The 16,890-nt window shown below is 34.8% G+C and overlaps 3 protein-coding genes across 4 annotated transcripts; 1 reads left to right on the top strand and 2 right to left on the bottom strand.

The window, feature by feature from the left end:
* Position 1: 1 nt before the first annotated feature.
* On the bottom strand, positions 2-532 carry LOC140982921 (uncharacterized). The gene has a single exon (XM_073449708.1). It carries the CDS (start codon positions 530-532, stop codon positions 2-4), a length of 531 nt encoding a protein of 176 aa, XP_073305809.1.
* A 1,674-nt stretch (positions 533-2,206) lies between these two features.
* LOC140983461 (oleosin L-like) lies at positions 2,207-2,876 on the top strand. Its single transcript, XM_073450523.1, has one exon. It carries the CDS (start codon positions 2,251-2,253, stop codon positions 2,668-2,670), a length of 420 nt encoding a protein of 139 aa, XP_073306624.1. The 5' UTR covers positions 2,207-2,250; the 3' UTR covers positions 2,671-2,876.
* A 616-nt stretch (positions 2,877-3,492) lies between these two features.
* On the bottom strand, positions 3,493-7,359 carry LOC140983194 (ras-related protein RABD2a). Of its 2 annotated transcripts, XM_073450130.1 has the most exons (8): positions 7,177-7,359; positions 6,561-6,633; positions 6,018-6,065; positions 5,900-5,947; positions 4,423-4,494; positions 4,188-4,343; positions 4,001-4,104; positions 3,493-3,836 (listed from the first exon to the last, which is right to left on the bottom strand). In XM_073450130.1, exons 1-8 carry the CDS (start codon positions 7,188-7,190, stop codon positions 3,740-3,742), a joined length of 612 nt encoding a protein of 203 aa, XP_073306231.1. In that variant the 5' UTR covers positions 7,191-7,359; the 3' UTR covers positions 3,493-3,739. The 2 variants fall into 2 exon arrangements, with proteins under 2 accessions (XP_073306231.1, XP_073306232.1); XM_073450131.1 differs by lacking the exon at positions 4,423-4,494.
* Positions 7,360-16,890: the final 9,531 nt, after the last annotated feature.

Genomic DNA, 16,890 nt, shown 5'->3' with positions numbered 1-16,890 from the left:
ACTAAAGCAGTCTATGCTGCTCATGCTCCAAATATTTCCTAGCAGTGTCACACTCACACGAAGGCAAGATGACAAGAGCTGAATACTCATCCCAAAGTTGCTTAAGCTTGCAATAATATGTTGATATAGTACTATTACCTTGGGTCAGCCGTCCAATTTCTCTATGGATCGAGAAAATTCTCGATCCATTGATTTTGTCGAATCGCTCCTTCAGATCGGTCCATACTGATGAAGCATCTAATGCATAGATAATTCCACTGAAAATCTCCTTCGATACCGTGTTCATTATCCACGACAGCACAAGTGCATTGCATCTTTCCCATTGAAGTGAAGTCTGGCTATCAACCGGTGGTCTGCAACAACTTCCATCAATCAACGCGATTTTGTTCTTTGCTCGAAGTGCAATCAGCATAGCTCTGCTCCATATACCATAGTTTTCTACTCCAATCAGCTGATCATTGACCAAGTTTAAGCCCGGTGTATCGGACGGATGAATATATAGAGGATCATTGAAACTGCAATTGTTCGCCATCAACTCGATTGAAGGAATTACTGCAGATTTGCTTGTACAGCTATTTGACCGAGCAATTGAATTGAAAAAAGGATCCCTAGGAATGAAACCTACTGCTCTGATACCATGTCAAGAATTGAAAGAGAGGAATTTAGCTCATTGAGCTAACTGAAATCTTATTTCTCATCAATCCGGTTTCAACCACGGCTTACAGCTTTTTATACAGGTTATGGAAGAAGAAAGCTAATAAACGTGTTCCCAAATAGTACAAAATAGAAACGTATTTCAGTACAATTAACAAGTACACAAGAGATGGAAATGATTTATGATCTATCTGATCAAAACAATCAAACAGAGCCTGAACGAATTGAATCATCTTTTGGTGACAACAACAAACACCAAAGAAGTACTGATGCTCTCTAAATCTATGAATTTTAGGAAATGACAGCGAGGAATCCCATCTATGTATTTTTTCTGCTGGCGCCAAGCAACTAATTTCTATGATCACTAGAAGAAAGATAGTAAAAATAAAGGGCGTTTAGGCAGGCAGTGGCAGGGACAAAGTAAGATAAGAACGGAATTTCCAAGTTACCGCAGTCGGATTTCGCAAATAAGCTGCTCTACTTTAAAAAGATTGAGGTTGGCTGTAAATGATGTATGTATGATAAGTAGAAAATGCTCGACTAAAAGAAAGGAAAATATTTCTCAAGACTGCATCTCCTTCTCCTGTGAAAGAATAAGACGGTAGAATATCCTTAGAGTGGATAAAGATACCATCGAGTTCCAAACATTTCTGATGATACTTGTGGAGCACGTTGGGCCGAAGTTATTTGAAAAGTACGAGAATAACAATACTGTGAGTCGCATAGATACCTTGTGCAAATTCTGATATAAACTTCATCTCTGGTCACTTATGTTAAGTTGTCATTTCAAATTCTGATAACAGCGGCACTTGTGAATATTATGTAAATAAGTATCTTCTTTCGTATTGTTTAGTTAATCTTCAGATTTTATCTTTACAAAGACTTGTCCTATAGTCCTAGTCCCACTAGTTTCATCCCTAGTTTCCTTTCCTGACAACATTTAATTACCGATTATATCTCAACAAATCCATACAATTCAAGAAACTGGCCGGAAGGCATATAATATCGAGACATAAATTATGTGGTTCAAGTAAATAACGTGTCATGAACGAATAAAAGTCACCCTTGAACATCATCTAAAGTTGCTTCTAAATGGCAGAGTTCTGTCGGGATGTAACTTCACAGGAGCTATACCAAATGAAATAGGAAATAATGTTACAAGACTGTGTTACTGTTCTATGAATATTTACGCACAGGAAGCTGGATAAAATTTTCTTTTTGACTTCTTTGTGAAAAATCCGAAATGCCACAAATTATAATTTATAATCAATAGATTTAAAAGTTCTACTAAATCTACTTCAACTTATAATATTCCAAAGCCCCGGAATAAATAATGAATTAAATGAAAAATCACTTCAATTAACTCGTTTTTTTTAAAAAAAAAAAAAAATTCTGTTTCCTACCAGCGAGTCTACGATTCCAATTCCAACATCCCAATAGGAATCATCGACGTACGTGTCTAACATGCAAGCTTCCCATGCAACACGTTACACCCTCACCTCCACCACGTACCCTCCTGCCCCGACTCTACTTAAACAGCCTTCTCTTCCCGTCGATTCCACCCTTTGATTAACCGCTTCACAAGATTCAAAGAAAATGGCCGACCCGTACCCGCACGACCCGCAGCAGCCGCAAACCAGGCCGCAGCAGCCGCGCAGCCACCAGGTTGTGAAAGCTGCCACCGCCGTCACAGCTGGTGGCTCGCTGCTCATCCTCTCCGGCCTCACGGTGGCTGCAACCGTCATTCTCCTGACGATAGCGACCCCTCTGTTGGTGATATTCAGCCCGGTGCTCGTTCCTGCAGCTGGTACCATCTTCTTGCTGTGTTCGGGGTTTTTGGCCTCGGGAGGATTCGGGGTGGCAGCTATCAGTGTATTGTCTTGGATTTACGGGTATGTGACTGGAAAACACCCTCCGGGAGCGGATTCTCTGGACCAGGCGCGGTGGAAACTGGCGGGAAAGGCGAGGGAGATGAAGGACCGAGCGGAACAGTATGGGCAGCAAGCTTCTGCCTGATTTTTATGTGTTGCATTGCATGGCTCTGAATCTTCAAGTTCTAGAGAAATTATCCGTCTTCAGTTGATTTTTCAGGTGCTAGCTAGATCGATGTTGATGTTCTTAATTTTCTTTGATGCGTTTGTTTGTGTTGGGGACGGCAGGTTGCAAAATAATCTCAGGGCTATTATTATCGAATCGATCAATAATAAAGTTAATATTTTTATTACACCAGTCTCAAATTTTAATTTTGTTCGATGAAAAATTTACACGGTCTGGGTTATGTTTCGATTCAAATTTTGTTGCATTGCCAATCATCTCGTTCTTATTGTTATTTTTTTTCCAAATTTGAAATTGACGACAAAATCATTCGAGATGCTGATGCATATCACAACTATATTATTTGGGTTCGAATTACAATCCTTGAATAAAAGAATGCGTTCTGAATTAGTGAAGGCATCACAAATGACCGAAACTACCAAGTTTTGTGGTATACTAAGTAAGAAACTAAATGTTGCACGGATGGAAAACTGTGGTATGTGTGCAGCACAGATTAAATAATCCTATCAAGGTGGAACAAATTTGAGAGTAGCCGAGAAAATTAATGTTTTACTGAGGTCTAAAATATAGCTAGCATAGACAGAAAGAAGTCATAATGGATTCAAGAACTTAGAATTTTGGGGGAATTCCGCAGGAATTTGAAAATTCTATTACAATAAATATATTAAAAGTTAAAGAGAGAAATTAAAAATTTAAAGAGAAGGATTTCAATTCAAGACCTTCATGATTTATTCCAAAGAAGTAAGCTATATTTAAATATTGAACCAAACACCTCAATGGTCATCACGGTTATCAATCAAACAATATTTATTAATGTAAAAACAATCAACTGCAAATCATTCCCAATTTAAAGGCAAGCACAAATCATCATAATACATATTTTTAAAAAAAACAAAAGTAGAATAAAAAAGTGCCATCATTCTTTGGCCAGCTGCTTGCAAACAATATGACATTTCTACCTGAGACAAAAAAAATGAAGACAAGTAATACAACCAGAGCAAGCAACCGTTGTAATAGCGACGGCCAGCCATTAAGAAGAGCAGCAGCCACTCTTCTGGCCTACGGGTTGTCCCCGGATCTGCACAGTTGGTGGCCTTGCATTGCTTGATGCAGGCGTCGTTGCCATCCTGTAATTTTAGTGAGGCATGTGGGAAACATAGCATTAATTCCAATGAATATTCAATTCAATAGTACATGAATATGCAAATTTTCCGTTAAACATTGAACAGGTCTGAGTTACAGATCAACTAATTTGGTCAGCTACAGAGGGCGCTTAAAAAAAATACAGAACCTGTTCTTGATGTCAGCTGACATAGCCATGAAAGCCTCCTCAACGTTAGTAGCATTTTTTGCACTTGTCTCCATGAATGGAATTCCAATTTCATCAGCGAATGCCTGTTACAATACAAATGTGAATATTTGAGTAAACCGACCAGCCTAAAGCAAAATAGTAGGAATCTTGATTGATAGGATTGTACCTTAGCTGTTTCATAAGGCACAGCTCTATTATCAGCGAGGTCGCACTTGTTTCCTACTAAGAGTTTGTTCACATTTTCACTGGCATATCGATCAATTTCACTCAACCATTGCTTCACATTATTAAAGCTTTCTTGGTCGGTGACATCATAAACTATCTGCCGTAAAATTTCAATCAATAAAAGATGCATGATGAAACCTGTTTGCTAGAGGTCAGGCAACTTGGAGATAACTTACTATAATTCCATGAGCCCCACGATAGTAGCTACTAGTTATAGTTCTGAAACGTTCTTGACCAGCGGTGTCCCACTGCAAGTGAAATTAATGAAAAAGAAAGGGAAAAACAGGAGTGTGACCAAACCTTCTTGGAGCAAAACAACGCAAGGAATTGTTGGGTAAAAGATTAAAAAATAAATTCATAGCCAATATTCGTGAATGCATTGCCTCTTGTGATAGATTCACATGAGTTCCAATAATCAAAAGTTTAGTTGTAAGAAAACAGACGACAGAATAGGAATACTGGGAGGTAAGGGCTTCTAGACAAAATTTACAGTGTGTAATGAAAGCTTTGAGTACAAAAAATCTGAGTAGCAGTTATCTCATTCCGTGGGTCAACTTTTACTTCCATAACAAAAGCTTAACTTCATTAAAATTTCACAAGACGAAAAACAAAGAACTTACTAGTGGCATACCCAAAAAAACACTCCAATGTAGGATAAAAGAGTAATTTCTTCTCAAAAAACAATCACCAAAACTTCTAGTCTCACCGGTGACAGAAGCAGAGAAAAATCATCCTTAGAAATTTAATGAGTGTATTATACATGGTGAATGCTATATCAGTCTGCACCAGGAATGAAAGAAAACGAGTTGAGGATATTAGAAATTTTTTCTACTTCATGATCGGGTTTGATCAAAGCTCTGAAAAACTACCCAATCTAGTCTCGAGCGTAGCACAATCTACTGTTCGAACTTTTAATAGGTTTGTTATACATATTTCAATCATCATTGTAAAATCGTGTTCTAAGGAACAGTATCGGGACCCATCCTTCTTAAATCACAACCCTTGTTTCCGAGATGAATAAAAGAGAGACGAGATCCCACCCTCCAAGTTTCAAACCAAACAAAAATCAACCTCTTCCCCAATTCAAAAAGATATTCATAAAGAGATGCCCCTTTTAAGTTTCAACGAGAGATGAATGAAAGTGAGAACAAGAAGAGAATGAATTTTATTTTTGTAACTAATCAAAAAATTAAAAAAATTTCACCAGAAAAGGCAAATAAAAAGTGGGCAGTCTCTCTGTAGTAGAGTATCACCTAGAGTATGAAGAAAAACTCCAAAAAATTGAAGTGGCGTAGCAGTTGAAGGCTATAAAATTCTATATCTAATAATTAAACATAAAATGAGTACAAAGAGTAAATAATTGGAGTTAGTTAAGAGTCCAGTAGCAGCTCTAAGGCCGTCGCTCAAGTTCGGCTTGAAAACACACAGGAATTCTCAAGTTCAACTACAGTTCAATAAATTTAAATTAGATTCAAATATTCTTCAAAATCAGCTCAAAAAACTCGCGAACTAACTCAAAGAAGAAGAATGCACATTTATTTTGATTACGCGAAATAAAAAAACAGGGAAAGTAAATAGATTGAAATCCACCGGAGAAAGACAACAATATAACTCTTGGTGGATAAGAATGATGAATCAAGTCAAGAATCTTACAATCTGAAGTTTAATAGTCTTTCCATCTTGCTCCACCGTGCGTATTTTCTGTAGAAGTTAAAAAAATTAGACCCTGACTGAGCCAGGTAAGCGTATTTTTCAAAAGAATGACCCTTACAAAGTCAACACCAATTGTGCTGATGTAACTGTCCAAGTATGAATCATCCTGTATGAAAAACCGTCAACATTCAGTCACATACCCAAATTCACAAGTTGATCCATTCAAAACAAAAAAGACAAATTCATTATACTGAGGAATAATAGTTTCATCACAAGACACAAATTCTGAATCAACTCATTTTCAAATAAAAGAATTGAGAAATTTTTTATCAATTAGTCAAACCAACAGCGCCCTCAGCAAACGGGGCAGTTAAATTTCATGGTTATCCATTAATGTCACTCCATTGGCAACAGAGAAATTCAATAGGAAACCAATGGTGACGTAAATAATTTTCAATTGGAAACGTGGCTTAAAATAACTCCACCGAGTAAATTTTTGCTATATTGTCATTCTCTATGTAAAGAAAAAACAAATTAGAAATCGAGTTATAATGTTGTCATCTGGCCAACAATACCAATTCTTTGCACCTGATTGCTGAGTGTAGGAGTACCAACTTAAAAATTGAGACAACCATAGTTACACAAAATGCTTGATGCTTACAGCAAATCTCAAGAGAAGACATGACTTGCCAACACCAGAATCTCCAATTAAAAGAAGTTTGAACAAGTAATCACTGCAAGAAACATCACATGTTAAAGAATATTAATCCTATTTAAGATGCCAAATACTAATATAGAAGTCTAAAAGCTGCATGTCCCTGGTCCAGATAAACAGATGTAGACATGTCATTGAAATGCTCTATGGAATATTTCTGGATGCCTAAAAAAGTTCTATGCGTTCCTACATATTACTGGATCACGTATGTCTCATCCATTTCAGTGTTTTGAGAATCTTAGGACTCGCAATTGCTAAATTTTTTATTTTTGCTTCGTTAGAATTGCTGGAGCCAGCTATGGGGAAGATAAATTCTAAAATAAAGTCTATTACGAGCTACACTCCAGGGCTCAATTGATTTGTTCCCAAAAGCACATTTCAGGGATCTACCATTATCACATCAAGAGCAAAATTCAATAAAGTTCGAACATATTACAAACAGAAAATTACAGATCCAGTCTAATCCGAAACAAGAATAAGCGAAAATGAAATTCGACAAAACCCTATCATCTTTTCGATAATTTTTTAATTTATCTAATTCGTAAAGTGAAGAGAGATTTACTATTCAGGAGTCATGATTCGATGCAGCGATTCGACTCTGATGTCGGAATATTCTCCTTCCAACTATCGTCGCCGGAGTAGTTGACCACCGGTTTACGCTGAGGTAGTTGAAAAGCTTGAGCTAGGAGGGTAAATGGAATATTTATATATTGAAACATAAGAGTATTTATATATCGAAACATAATCAGTCTTCTAAAGAGGGCCTCTAGGTTCGTAGACGGACCGCACTCGTTTACCATCTCGATTTTTAAAAATCGTCTAGCATAAGCACTTAAGGCACTAGATGACGGGTGATCGTTTATCGTTTTTTAGAACACTGAATGTAATAATAATAATAAAACTAATGTTATTTTGTATTTTACTTGTTTATCAGTGCTATTGATTGTAAATTTTTAACCAATGACGATTTTATTTTTATTTTTAAAACAATGTAAGGAGATGAGTAAAAATGATGGGACCAAGTCCGCTAAATAATCTCCACATTAAGAAACTCATCCAATAGTTTTGACAGTGTAACGCTGTCTACCAAGTGTTAAAAAGTCTTCAGTTGCTTTATTTCAAACTTTAGAAGGCTCGAAGGGAGAAAGAGAGTTGTGTGGAGTGATAATTGAACTTACACCTATTTAAAGCTGAAGTTGGTTTCAGGTTGCTTAATTTTCGATTCTGGAAAATGTAACATGTTGAGGTTAATGAGATGTTATCTTTAGGGTAATACTCAGATCATCTATACAATTGTCCATATCTAAACATATGGACATAATTAATGTTGTAGTTCTAACGTGGCAAAACATGAGTCGTTATATCTATGGTTAGAGTATTATCCTAAGGATAGTTTGAACTCTTCTATTGTACAGTCGGATATGACAAGTTGGTTCACGGCTAGTTCAAGAAACTACCATAGTTGAGGATCGTGTTTTCACGACCAATATATAGTAGAAATTTAAAACTTGTGTCGTAAAAATGATTTGGGCTCTCAAATGGATAATAAATTAGAACATGCATAAGGAGTTTATAAATTATATATCAGTTTATCGATTTTGAAGAGCTTTTACAATGTCAGTTTAATATTACTGAATAATCATTACAATGGTTTTTTTTCCATCAACAAATGATCTTAAATAATCCTAATTAGGTAGTTCTTTTATAAAAGATTCTAAAAAAATGAAATGCGGCACGACATCGAGACCAACATTTAAACATGAGAAGCTTAAGAAAGATCAGTCGGAGATCAAATTAAATTTTTTGTATACTTTCAATTATAACTAACAAAACAATATATAAACATAATAAATTTTAAGGCCATTTGTATAAATTTTCAAGTTCTATATAGCACAAAAGTTTCAAAATTATAATAATTAATAGTTTTTACGATTATGTCACACAACAAAATAAAGCTCTTAACTCTTTCGACTTATGGTTCAATCTCATCTTCTTTATGCAAAAGAGACATTTTCATCAGGAATATTTGGAGAAAAGTAGGTCTCTCTTATGAGACGGTCTCACGAATCTTTATATGTGAGACGGGTCAATCCTACCTATATTCACAATAAAAATTAATATTCTTAGCATAAAAAGTATTACTTTTCATTGATAACCCAAATAAGAGATCTGTCTCACAAAATACGACCCGTGAGACCGTCTCACATAAATTTTTGCCTTTGGAGAAAAATGAACGAAATCAAACGGGGAAACTTTCAGATTTTTTAAAGTTAGTATGTAAGTTTAATATTTACTTTTCTAAAAGAAAATATTAATATATTAAATATTAATGTCGAAAGTCAAAAGCTTGCCCATTACTTATCATTAGGCATGTTTAATAAGATTAATCTCTCTTTTGACCATTTGATCATGCCTTTGAGCAAATGGTTATATTTTGATTTATATACGCTTTGCATTTAATCTCGTGTTTTAGAATATTGTTGCTAATTGGCTAATTGATCAGCGAATCAAATTCTCAGATTTTACACGTGTAATACATGTTCCTTCTATTTCTCCAAACAAAGCTTTTCGCATCGCAATGTCTATGGTGTCGGCTTATCCTTTCATAAGTGGAGAGAGAATAAAACGCTCATGATTAAGACGTTTACTGTCTGTTCTTGATTCAAATTGAAATAACTGAATTTTCAGCTGTTCGATCAAGTAAAGGAAACTCAATGGAATTTCGGTTATAAGCTGGTTTTATTACTAGTCATGAAAGTAGGGTTATATAATCATCTTCTTTTTTGTTGGATGTTTTTGTAAATGATTATATTTCATGATATATTAGTTTCTTTTCAAAAAAGAAAAAAAATTGAATGTTCATTATTGTGGAATAACTTTAGTCTGATAACAATCTAAAAATATTAGAAATAACTAGTGGTTTTCATTTTTCATAACGTGAGCTAGTATAATCTCTTTTTATGATAAATTTGATTTATATTCAAATAAGGTGATATCATAATTGTAAAACTTAATAAAAAGTGCAATTTGAAATTATTACATATTGTAATTTAAATTTATTATATTCAAATGAAGGGCATACTATAATTGTGAAAATTAGAAAAATATTAAACTGTAATTTTAAAATTATAAATTTAAAAAAAGAAAAAAGACCATGACACCATTGCAATTGTCTCTATTTTATGTCTACACTTCATAATAGTAATAGACATAAAATATCAAATTATATATATATAGTTGTTGAGTCTTTAGAAATATAAATATTTTGACATTTTGCATTTCGATTCCTCAAAAATAAATATTCAGTATACTCCTGTCATTATATAACTACAGACACTTAAATAATCAAAGATTAAAAATATATATAACTAGGCCACCATGTGAGAATCCCAGTCCTAACCATTTTTTCCCGATTGAGTTTTTTTATTCTAAAGTAGATTAGGATAAAATTGTTACGCCCCGAAACCGAAGCGAGATACATATGATGTTGTTCAAAAATCATACAATCGTAAAACAAGAGATACATATGATGTTGTTCAACAATCATACAATCGTAAAACAATAAACAACAATGCATAGTATATGTTAAAATCAGTCTATATCATAAATAACTCAAAATAATTTTATCTTTACAATGAAAAACTTTAAAAAAACAAATGCGGAAGTGTTTTACAATTTAAATTAAATAACAAAATAGAATTTAAGACAATTTTAAATATCGATTCTTCTTCACCAATCTCAAAACATATCTTGTTAATCATTCTCGATTTATTCTTCGTTCTTATTTGAAGAGGGAGAGTAAAAGGGTGAGTGAGTGATTGAGGAAACACCCAGCAAGATCAGCAAGATCGACAAGCCAGTCACTATTTATATATATAAAAGCCACTTACCAATTATTCTCAAGAAACATGAAAAGTAAAAGATGGTTCTTGAAAGGATTCATCTTTAGAGAAATTCTACCGTGTTTTGTCTAAATCTTTCTAGCCTTCTTTTCGAAAATACAAGTGTAGGAGTGATATAAATTTTGAATGGCTCGAGGTCATATTTAAGATAATGGGACTATTGAGATAGACAGGTCTTCTTCATCCTAAAATTTCGAAATATCATAATATATTTTGATCAGAATATTTAAATTTTATTCTCGGTTGTGGATAGATAACGATTACAATCGACTTATTTTGTACATTTTTTATCTTGAAATATACATCTTGATAAATGTACTCCAATTTCGAAATTCATGTATTTATATGGTTTAACTTTCAAATTTCATGGAAACAAACCCATACAACTTGAAAATTTATCCAGTACAATTTCGAGTATTAAAAATACTAAATTTAAAAATTTGCAGGTTTTACTAAAAGTTTTCATGCAAATCGAACTTGAGACTTTCGTGCTCATATTAGTTGTAAGATCAAAATTACTGTTGTACAACAATCTGACAGAAATATCATGTTCTTGCAAGAACTTCTAGTATTATGAACTTGGTTGCAAAAAACATTATGAACACAATCTGACAGAAACAATCTGACAGAAACATCACTAGCCGAATGACAAGAACTTCTAGTGTTATATGAACACAAATTCCTCAAAGAAAAACCAAAACATAAGCCCAGAACTGCGTTTTCCTAATACATTCTCCCATTGCAATTGCGTGAACCACAAAAGCAAGGCTGCTTCTTAATATTTCTGTTCACATCGTAAACTCGATCTATCTTGTAATTGTAATTATATGTAAGCTCGTGTGAAGCAGGAATGTTCTTGGTTGCAAAAAACATTATGTGGGGCATTTTCTTGTCATGGTGATCATAAAGAACCTCTTGAGCATACATGTTAGGAGAACAACTATGGTTGACAAATCTACCAACGTTTCCGAACTTACCAGCATCAATAGCAAACAAGTCGTGGTTTCTTGAATCAACAAGGCCTTCAAATTTTCCATCTTCATCATGACCATCACCAATATTAAACAGGTATTCATCTTCTCCGATTCTTTGTTCGGCTTCCTTCTCTTGTAGCAACTCTCCGATATATTCGCATATGAAACTACCCGATGTCACGTAGCCTCGTGTTCTTAATCCCCACCCTCTTTCTTTGGTCTTAAAAATCTCCAACTGGATTCTAGGGCCATGTTGGCTGACTCTATTCATACATGAAAGCGGGCATTTGCAATTCGGGCCACACTCATAAACTATGGGTCTTGATCTAAGGATTGAACCCTTTTCATTGAATGGAATCTCTCCTCCATTCCTCAAAACACATGGACATTGATGGGAATCCGAGCAACCATTTATGCAGTCGCAACCAACAGGTTCCACGCGCCTATATGAATCCAGATAAATGATCTTGTTTATGTATGTGAAAGGTGGGGGTCTAAGATCATCTATTCCATTCATAGCCCGAACTGGACGATTCTCCAGTCCTTGAGATATATCATCTTTAATGCAAATTTCCTTGCGAGGTAACAATTTTCCGGACTTAGCCACAGTTTGACGAGGTCTTGGTTGGCCTGGCATCCTAATTAATTCAAATTTGAACACCAAACTACCATTTTTATCTCTTTCTTGCCAATACTTAGTTACCGTGTAAAGTCCATCATACGCATATGAATACTTCGAGTCATCAGAATGGCCAAAAACATGAGATGCCATCCCACTCATTCTTTTAGTGATCACTCTTACCGGAAATCCCATTTCCATGCTATTCACCATAGCAAGATTTCCCTTTTCGAGCTTTTGATCAGCAGCTTTTTCAGCTAACTTCGGATTCCAACCTTGACCCGAATATATCAAAGAATCATTAGCTTTAGCCTCATTCTCGTAACGGCCAGAATCCACGACACAGGTAGCCAACTTTTTATCTCCAACAGTCACGTAATCTATTCCAGACATCATCTGGCGGTGTAGGCCAACAACCGCAAGTTGTACCCTGAATCGAAAAGTGTCACCAATTTCAATACCTGGTATATGCCCAAAAGGCTTCCGAACAGAAATGCACATTCCCTCAGCCTTGACACGCTCCGCTGCTTCCATATGTGCAGATTTTTTACCTTTTTGTTCGTCGCCCATCTCTGCTTTCCGCTCTTTCCGCTCCTTCTCTAGTGCCTTAAAATGCTCTTCAAACTTCATTAAAGCCTCCCTCACCTTATATCCCCCGGGTTGATCATGCTTCACAATACACAGATTGACTAATTCTTCCAGTGTTTGATAGGTTTTAGGCTGATCATTACATGTATCCTTAAACTCAGCACAGGCAAGATTATCACATGTTGTAAAGTTTTCCATGGATTCATCTTGTTCCTTTTCAACTTCATACTGATCCAAATCCGAAAACTCAGGCTCCCGCCAATTTCTGCGACATTTTTTTCCATTCTTTTCCGAAACGGAAACCTTTCCATCAGAACCATAATCCTCCAAAACTATAATTTCAGTTCCTTGAGATCCTACCACATCACCACCGTCTCCATCAAACTTGCCATGATTCTTCACATCTTGAGAAGATAAAACGTAAATATCATCTCCAAGATCTTCCCACATCAGTTTTGATCCAGTATTATCCTTTTCACGAACACTTCTCAAAATCATATCCGCACCACCTTCCCTGCCGTTTTCTGAAACTTTGTCATCTAAATTCTGCCCATCAAAACTTCTAGACAAAATCTTGCCCACCACCCCTTCCCCTTCTCCTTCAGTTTCCATAGATTCATCTCCAAGATCATCCCACTCCATTTCTGATCCAGTGCTACTTCTTTCTTGAACTCTTTTCAAATTCATATTCGCACCACCTTCCCCGAAGTTTTCTTCTAAATTCTGCCCATCAACAGATTTAGACAAAACCTTGCCTCCGGCACCTTCTCCTTCAGTTTCCATAGATTCATCTTCAATATCACTCCACTCCATTTCTAATCCAGTATTATTTTTTTCTTGAACCCTTTCCAAAGTCATGTCAACACCACCTTCCTCACCAATTTCAGAAACCTTTTCACCGAAATACTGTCCATCGACAGATTTAAACAAACTATTGGACAAGACCCCTTCTTCTTCTACAGATCTCTCCACAGCATTTTCCCACACCGCTTCAAGTGAACCAAGTTTCTGCTCATCCTCGCCGCTCTTTTCCTCAGCAATATCATCTAAAATCTTCGGCTTCTCCATATCCTTCAACCCTTCGGTTCTTCCTCCATTGGTCCCAGAAGATAATATACAAGATTCTTCCGGAACAGTCGCCGGCGAACTCTCAATAACGGGAGTGCATTTTACCGGTGAATCGCTCGCAGTATGAAGCTTCGAGGGGCCACAGTTCTTGGGGAAATCCCGAGTAGCAAAAGGCTTTGGGCGGCGCTTGGACTTTGAAGGGAGGCCTCCATTTTCGGGCTGTTCTTTCGAAGGAGAATTTCCCGCTGCCATCATCAAGGCACACCCAATGTGACGGTTAGTGCTTCAAATTTCAATATTTTGAAAAAGAAAATCTTTCGAATATTATAATGAAAATTTAACTCGAAATATGTACTATTTTGGCTCGAAACATGTAAAACTTTCTACTTTTTGTTACAAAAATATTTTCCCTAAAAACAATATTTTTAAAATAATTTTTTAAGTAAAAGTGTTTGGATATATAGATAAAAAATAAAAAAAATTTGTAAGTTATAAAATTTACGCAAAAACTCCTGTGAGACAGTCTCACGGGTCAATTTTGCGAAGAGTGAGTCTCATGTGAGACCGTCTCACACAAGTTTTTGCCTTTTGTGAAACGGATATTCTATATAAGTCATCCACGAAAAAGTATTACTTTTTATGTCAAATATATTAATTTGTATTGTAAATATGAATATGATTGATTCATCTCACGAATAAAGATTTACGAGACCGTCTTATTAATGACACTCTAAAATTTAATAGATAAGTGATTTTTTAAGCATCTGGTTACAAAAATATTAAGTATTTTAATTGAAAAGTTATTTAAAAGCTTTTTCAAATTTTAATAAAACATTAATTTTAACTTAAATTAAGTGTTTTAATTACAAAAAAGTTCATCCAAACACATATAAAATGTTAAAAACCATTTTTTATTTTAAAAAAAAAATACTCAATCTACCATTTTAATTCAAACGGGCTCTTCATTTATTCGAAAGAAATTGGCCATCTAAATTTTTGTCACTCGTTGCATAGTTGTTGACTTAGGGCATCTCCAATCCGTGAAACGCCATTTTGGTGCAAGGGTGGTTCTCCAACGGGGTTGTGCTATTTTTAAAATAGCGCAGCTCTATTTCTCCTCTACGCCAAATTTGGCGCAGAGCTCTATTTTTTTTAAATTTTTTTTGTTTTTTTAATTATAAATATTAATATTAAAAATTATAAATATTATTTATATAATAATAATATATTATTTTAATAATTAGATATTTTTAAATAATAATATCTTCAATAATATATTAAAAATAATTAAATAAATCAAATAAAAAAATATTCTAATAATATACTTTTTAGTGTAAGATTTGAAGTAAATGGGTTGGAGATGGACGTTGCATTTGGTGCAGAAATCACACTATTTTAATGTAGAATTGACACCAAAATAGATTTTTGGGTTGGAGATGGACTTATGAAAGTTCAACACACATGAATAAAAGATCATTAAGAATGAGTTCACTTAACGACTCCAACTCAGAATTTGTAAGTGATTATCATTTATTAAATATAGAATTTCTAATCATATTTGTGTATCATTACTGCGTATAACCCAAGAAGTCATTGAGGTATTGATAGATAGTTGTATATTTTAATATAATGACTTATCACTTATGATTACACAATTATTGTCAATGGTAGAGATTGCAAAATGGGATAGGTTGGGTTGAAAACTTTTCAGTCCTTCAAATGGTGGATCAGCCCGTCTCGAAATTTAAAATAGGTGGGTTTAGTTGATAATTTCTTAACCCGTCAAAAATTCGGACAGGCTTGTACTGTCCCGCCTCACCTAATTGCAGGTTGCAGGCTTGATCGTTCCGTTAACCAGTTTTAACATCTCTAATTTTGGGTATTTAGTGACGTCAAAATCCTACAATTGGTCTTTGGAGATTCATTGTTGGTATTGTTGAACCAAGATTTCTTATGTGTTTTTCGATATATGATTCAAGGAATTTCTAGTTAGAGTGGTTAGTGCTTGTGAAAAAGGGGTGTTTTCATACATGCGCACAAGGAATTTTAACAAGAAACAAATACATAGTTATTGAAATCTTAGGGGTCTCGACTATCCATTTTCATATGTTCAATCGAGACATATGAGCGAAAAGAATGTATTATACGGTAACTATGATTGACAGGTTCTCATAGGGTGCTATTAATTTATATCTAGGTATTCGTGAAGTGCAAATACTAGGAGCTAACCATGATCGATAGGTTGATGTTTGACTTACATTCCGATTATTATATATCAAAATGGTTTAATAGACAATGTGTCCTTGAGAGTACAAAGAACCAAAATTGTTTGACATTGAAAATCACAAATGTTGTAATCATACTGCTACGATAAACTTGAACCACATAGGGTCACAAGCAACTGGCCACCGATCTTTCGATGATATTTAAGACTTAAATGTTAAGTGCTTAAGATGAACTGCTAAAGTTTAATATAATGAACTTGATTTTTGAAAGCTCTTATCTAAGTGGAGTTTAGACAGACCCCTGCTAACCCGAGCAAACATTAAAATATATGTCCTACATTCATTCGTGAAGATACTCGTGATGGGTTGAAGACGATATCAACAAGTCTTCCATTTTGCACATGAATCATATTTTGTCTAGGCAAAATCTTTGAAATGATACCTTTATTTCCGTGTCTTTCAACTACTTTATCGCCTACTTTCATTTCACGTTTCTATTAAATATATATACGAATCATTTCTGAATTATAACTAGAAACTCCCCTTTTCTGGATCCACCCTATAGGTAGTTTTAAACAAGTTTTTTTGAAGTAGATACCTGAATACCAAGTATGACTCATAACAATCTATCTCCGGGGGCATACGACGATTCACCATTTGGGGTGTTAATTTACCTACTAAAATATCACCTGCCTCTACCCAAGATCCCAACATCACAATTCCATTTTTGTCTAAATTGCGAAATAAACGAGCATCTAAATGCAAGATTTTGTTAGTGAAATCTTAGTAGAGTTTTTCTAATTAGAAGTGTTCTAATTGTAGAGAATTTAAAATAAAAATATATGATATGATTATTTCTCATAATTATATGCATTGTTTATATGTCGACTTGTTCAATTT

This window comes from Primulina huaijiensis, chromosome 8 (assembly GCF_012295235.1).
Source record: "Primulina huaijiensis isolate GDHJ02 chromosome 8, ASM1229523v2, whole genome shotgun sequence".
NCBI classification, from domain to species: Eukaryota; Viridiplantae; Streptophyta; class Magnoliopsida; order Lamiales; family Gesneriaceae; genus Primulina; species Primulina huaijiensis.
The sequence above is the reverse complement of the archived record's forward strand: the minus strand, read 5'-3'. Positions and strand labels throughout refer to the sequence as shown.

Bases quoted from the DNA above. Each gene is read 5' to 3' on its own strand.
- LOC140983194 (XM_073450130.1), bottom strand. The intron at 5,948-6,017 runs GTAAGGGTCATT...TAACTTCTACAG, and splicing joins GCACAATTGGTGTTGACTTT to AAAATACGCACGGTGGAGCA. The intron at 4,344-4,422 runs GTAAGTTATCTC...ATTTTACGGCAG, and splicing joins GTGGGGCTCATGGAATTATA to ATAGTTTATGATGTCACCGA.
- LOC140983461 (XM_073450523.1), top strand. From the start codon at position 2,251: ATGGCCGACCCGTACCCGCACGACCCGCAGCAGCCGCAAACCAGGCCG.
- LOC140982921 (XM_073449708.1), bottom strand. From the start codon at position 532: ATGGCGAACAATTGCAGTTTCAATGATCCTCTATATATTCATCCGTCC.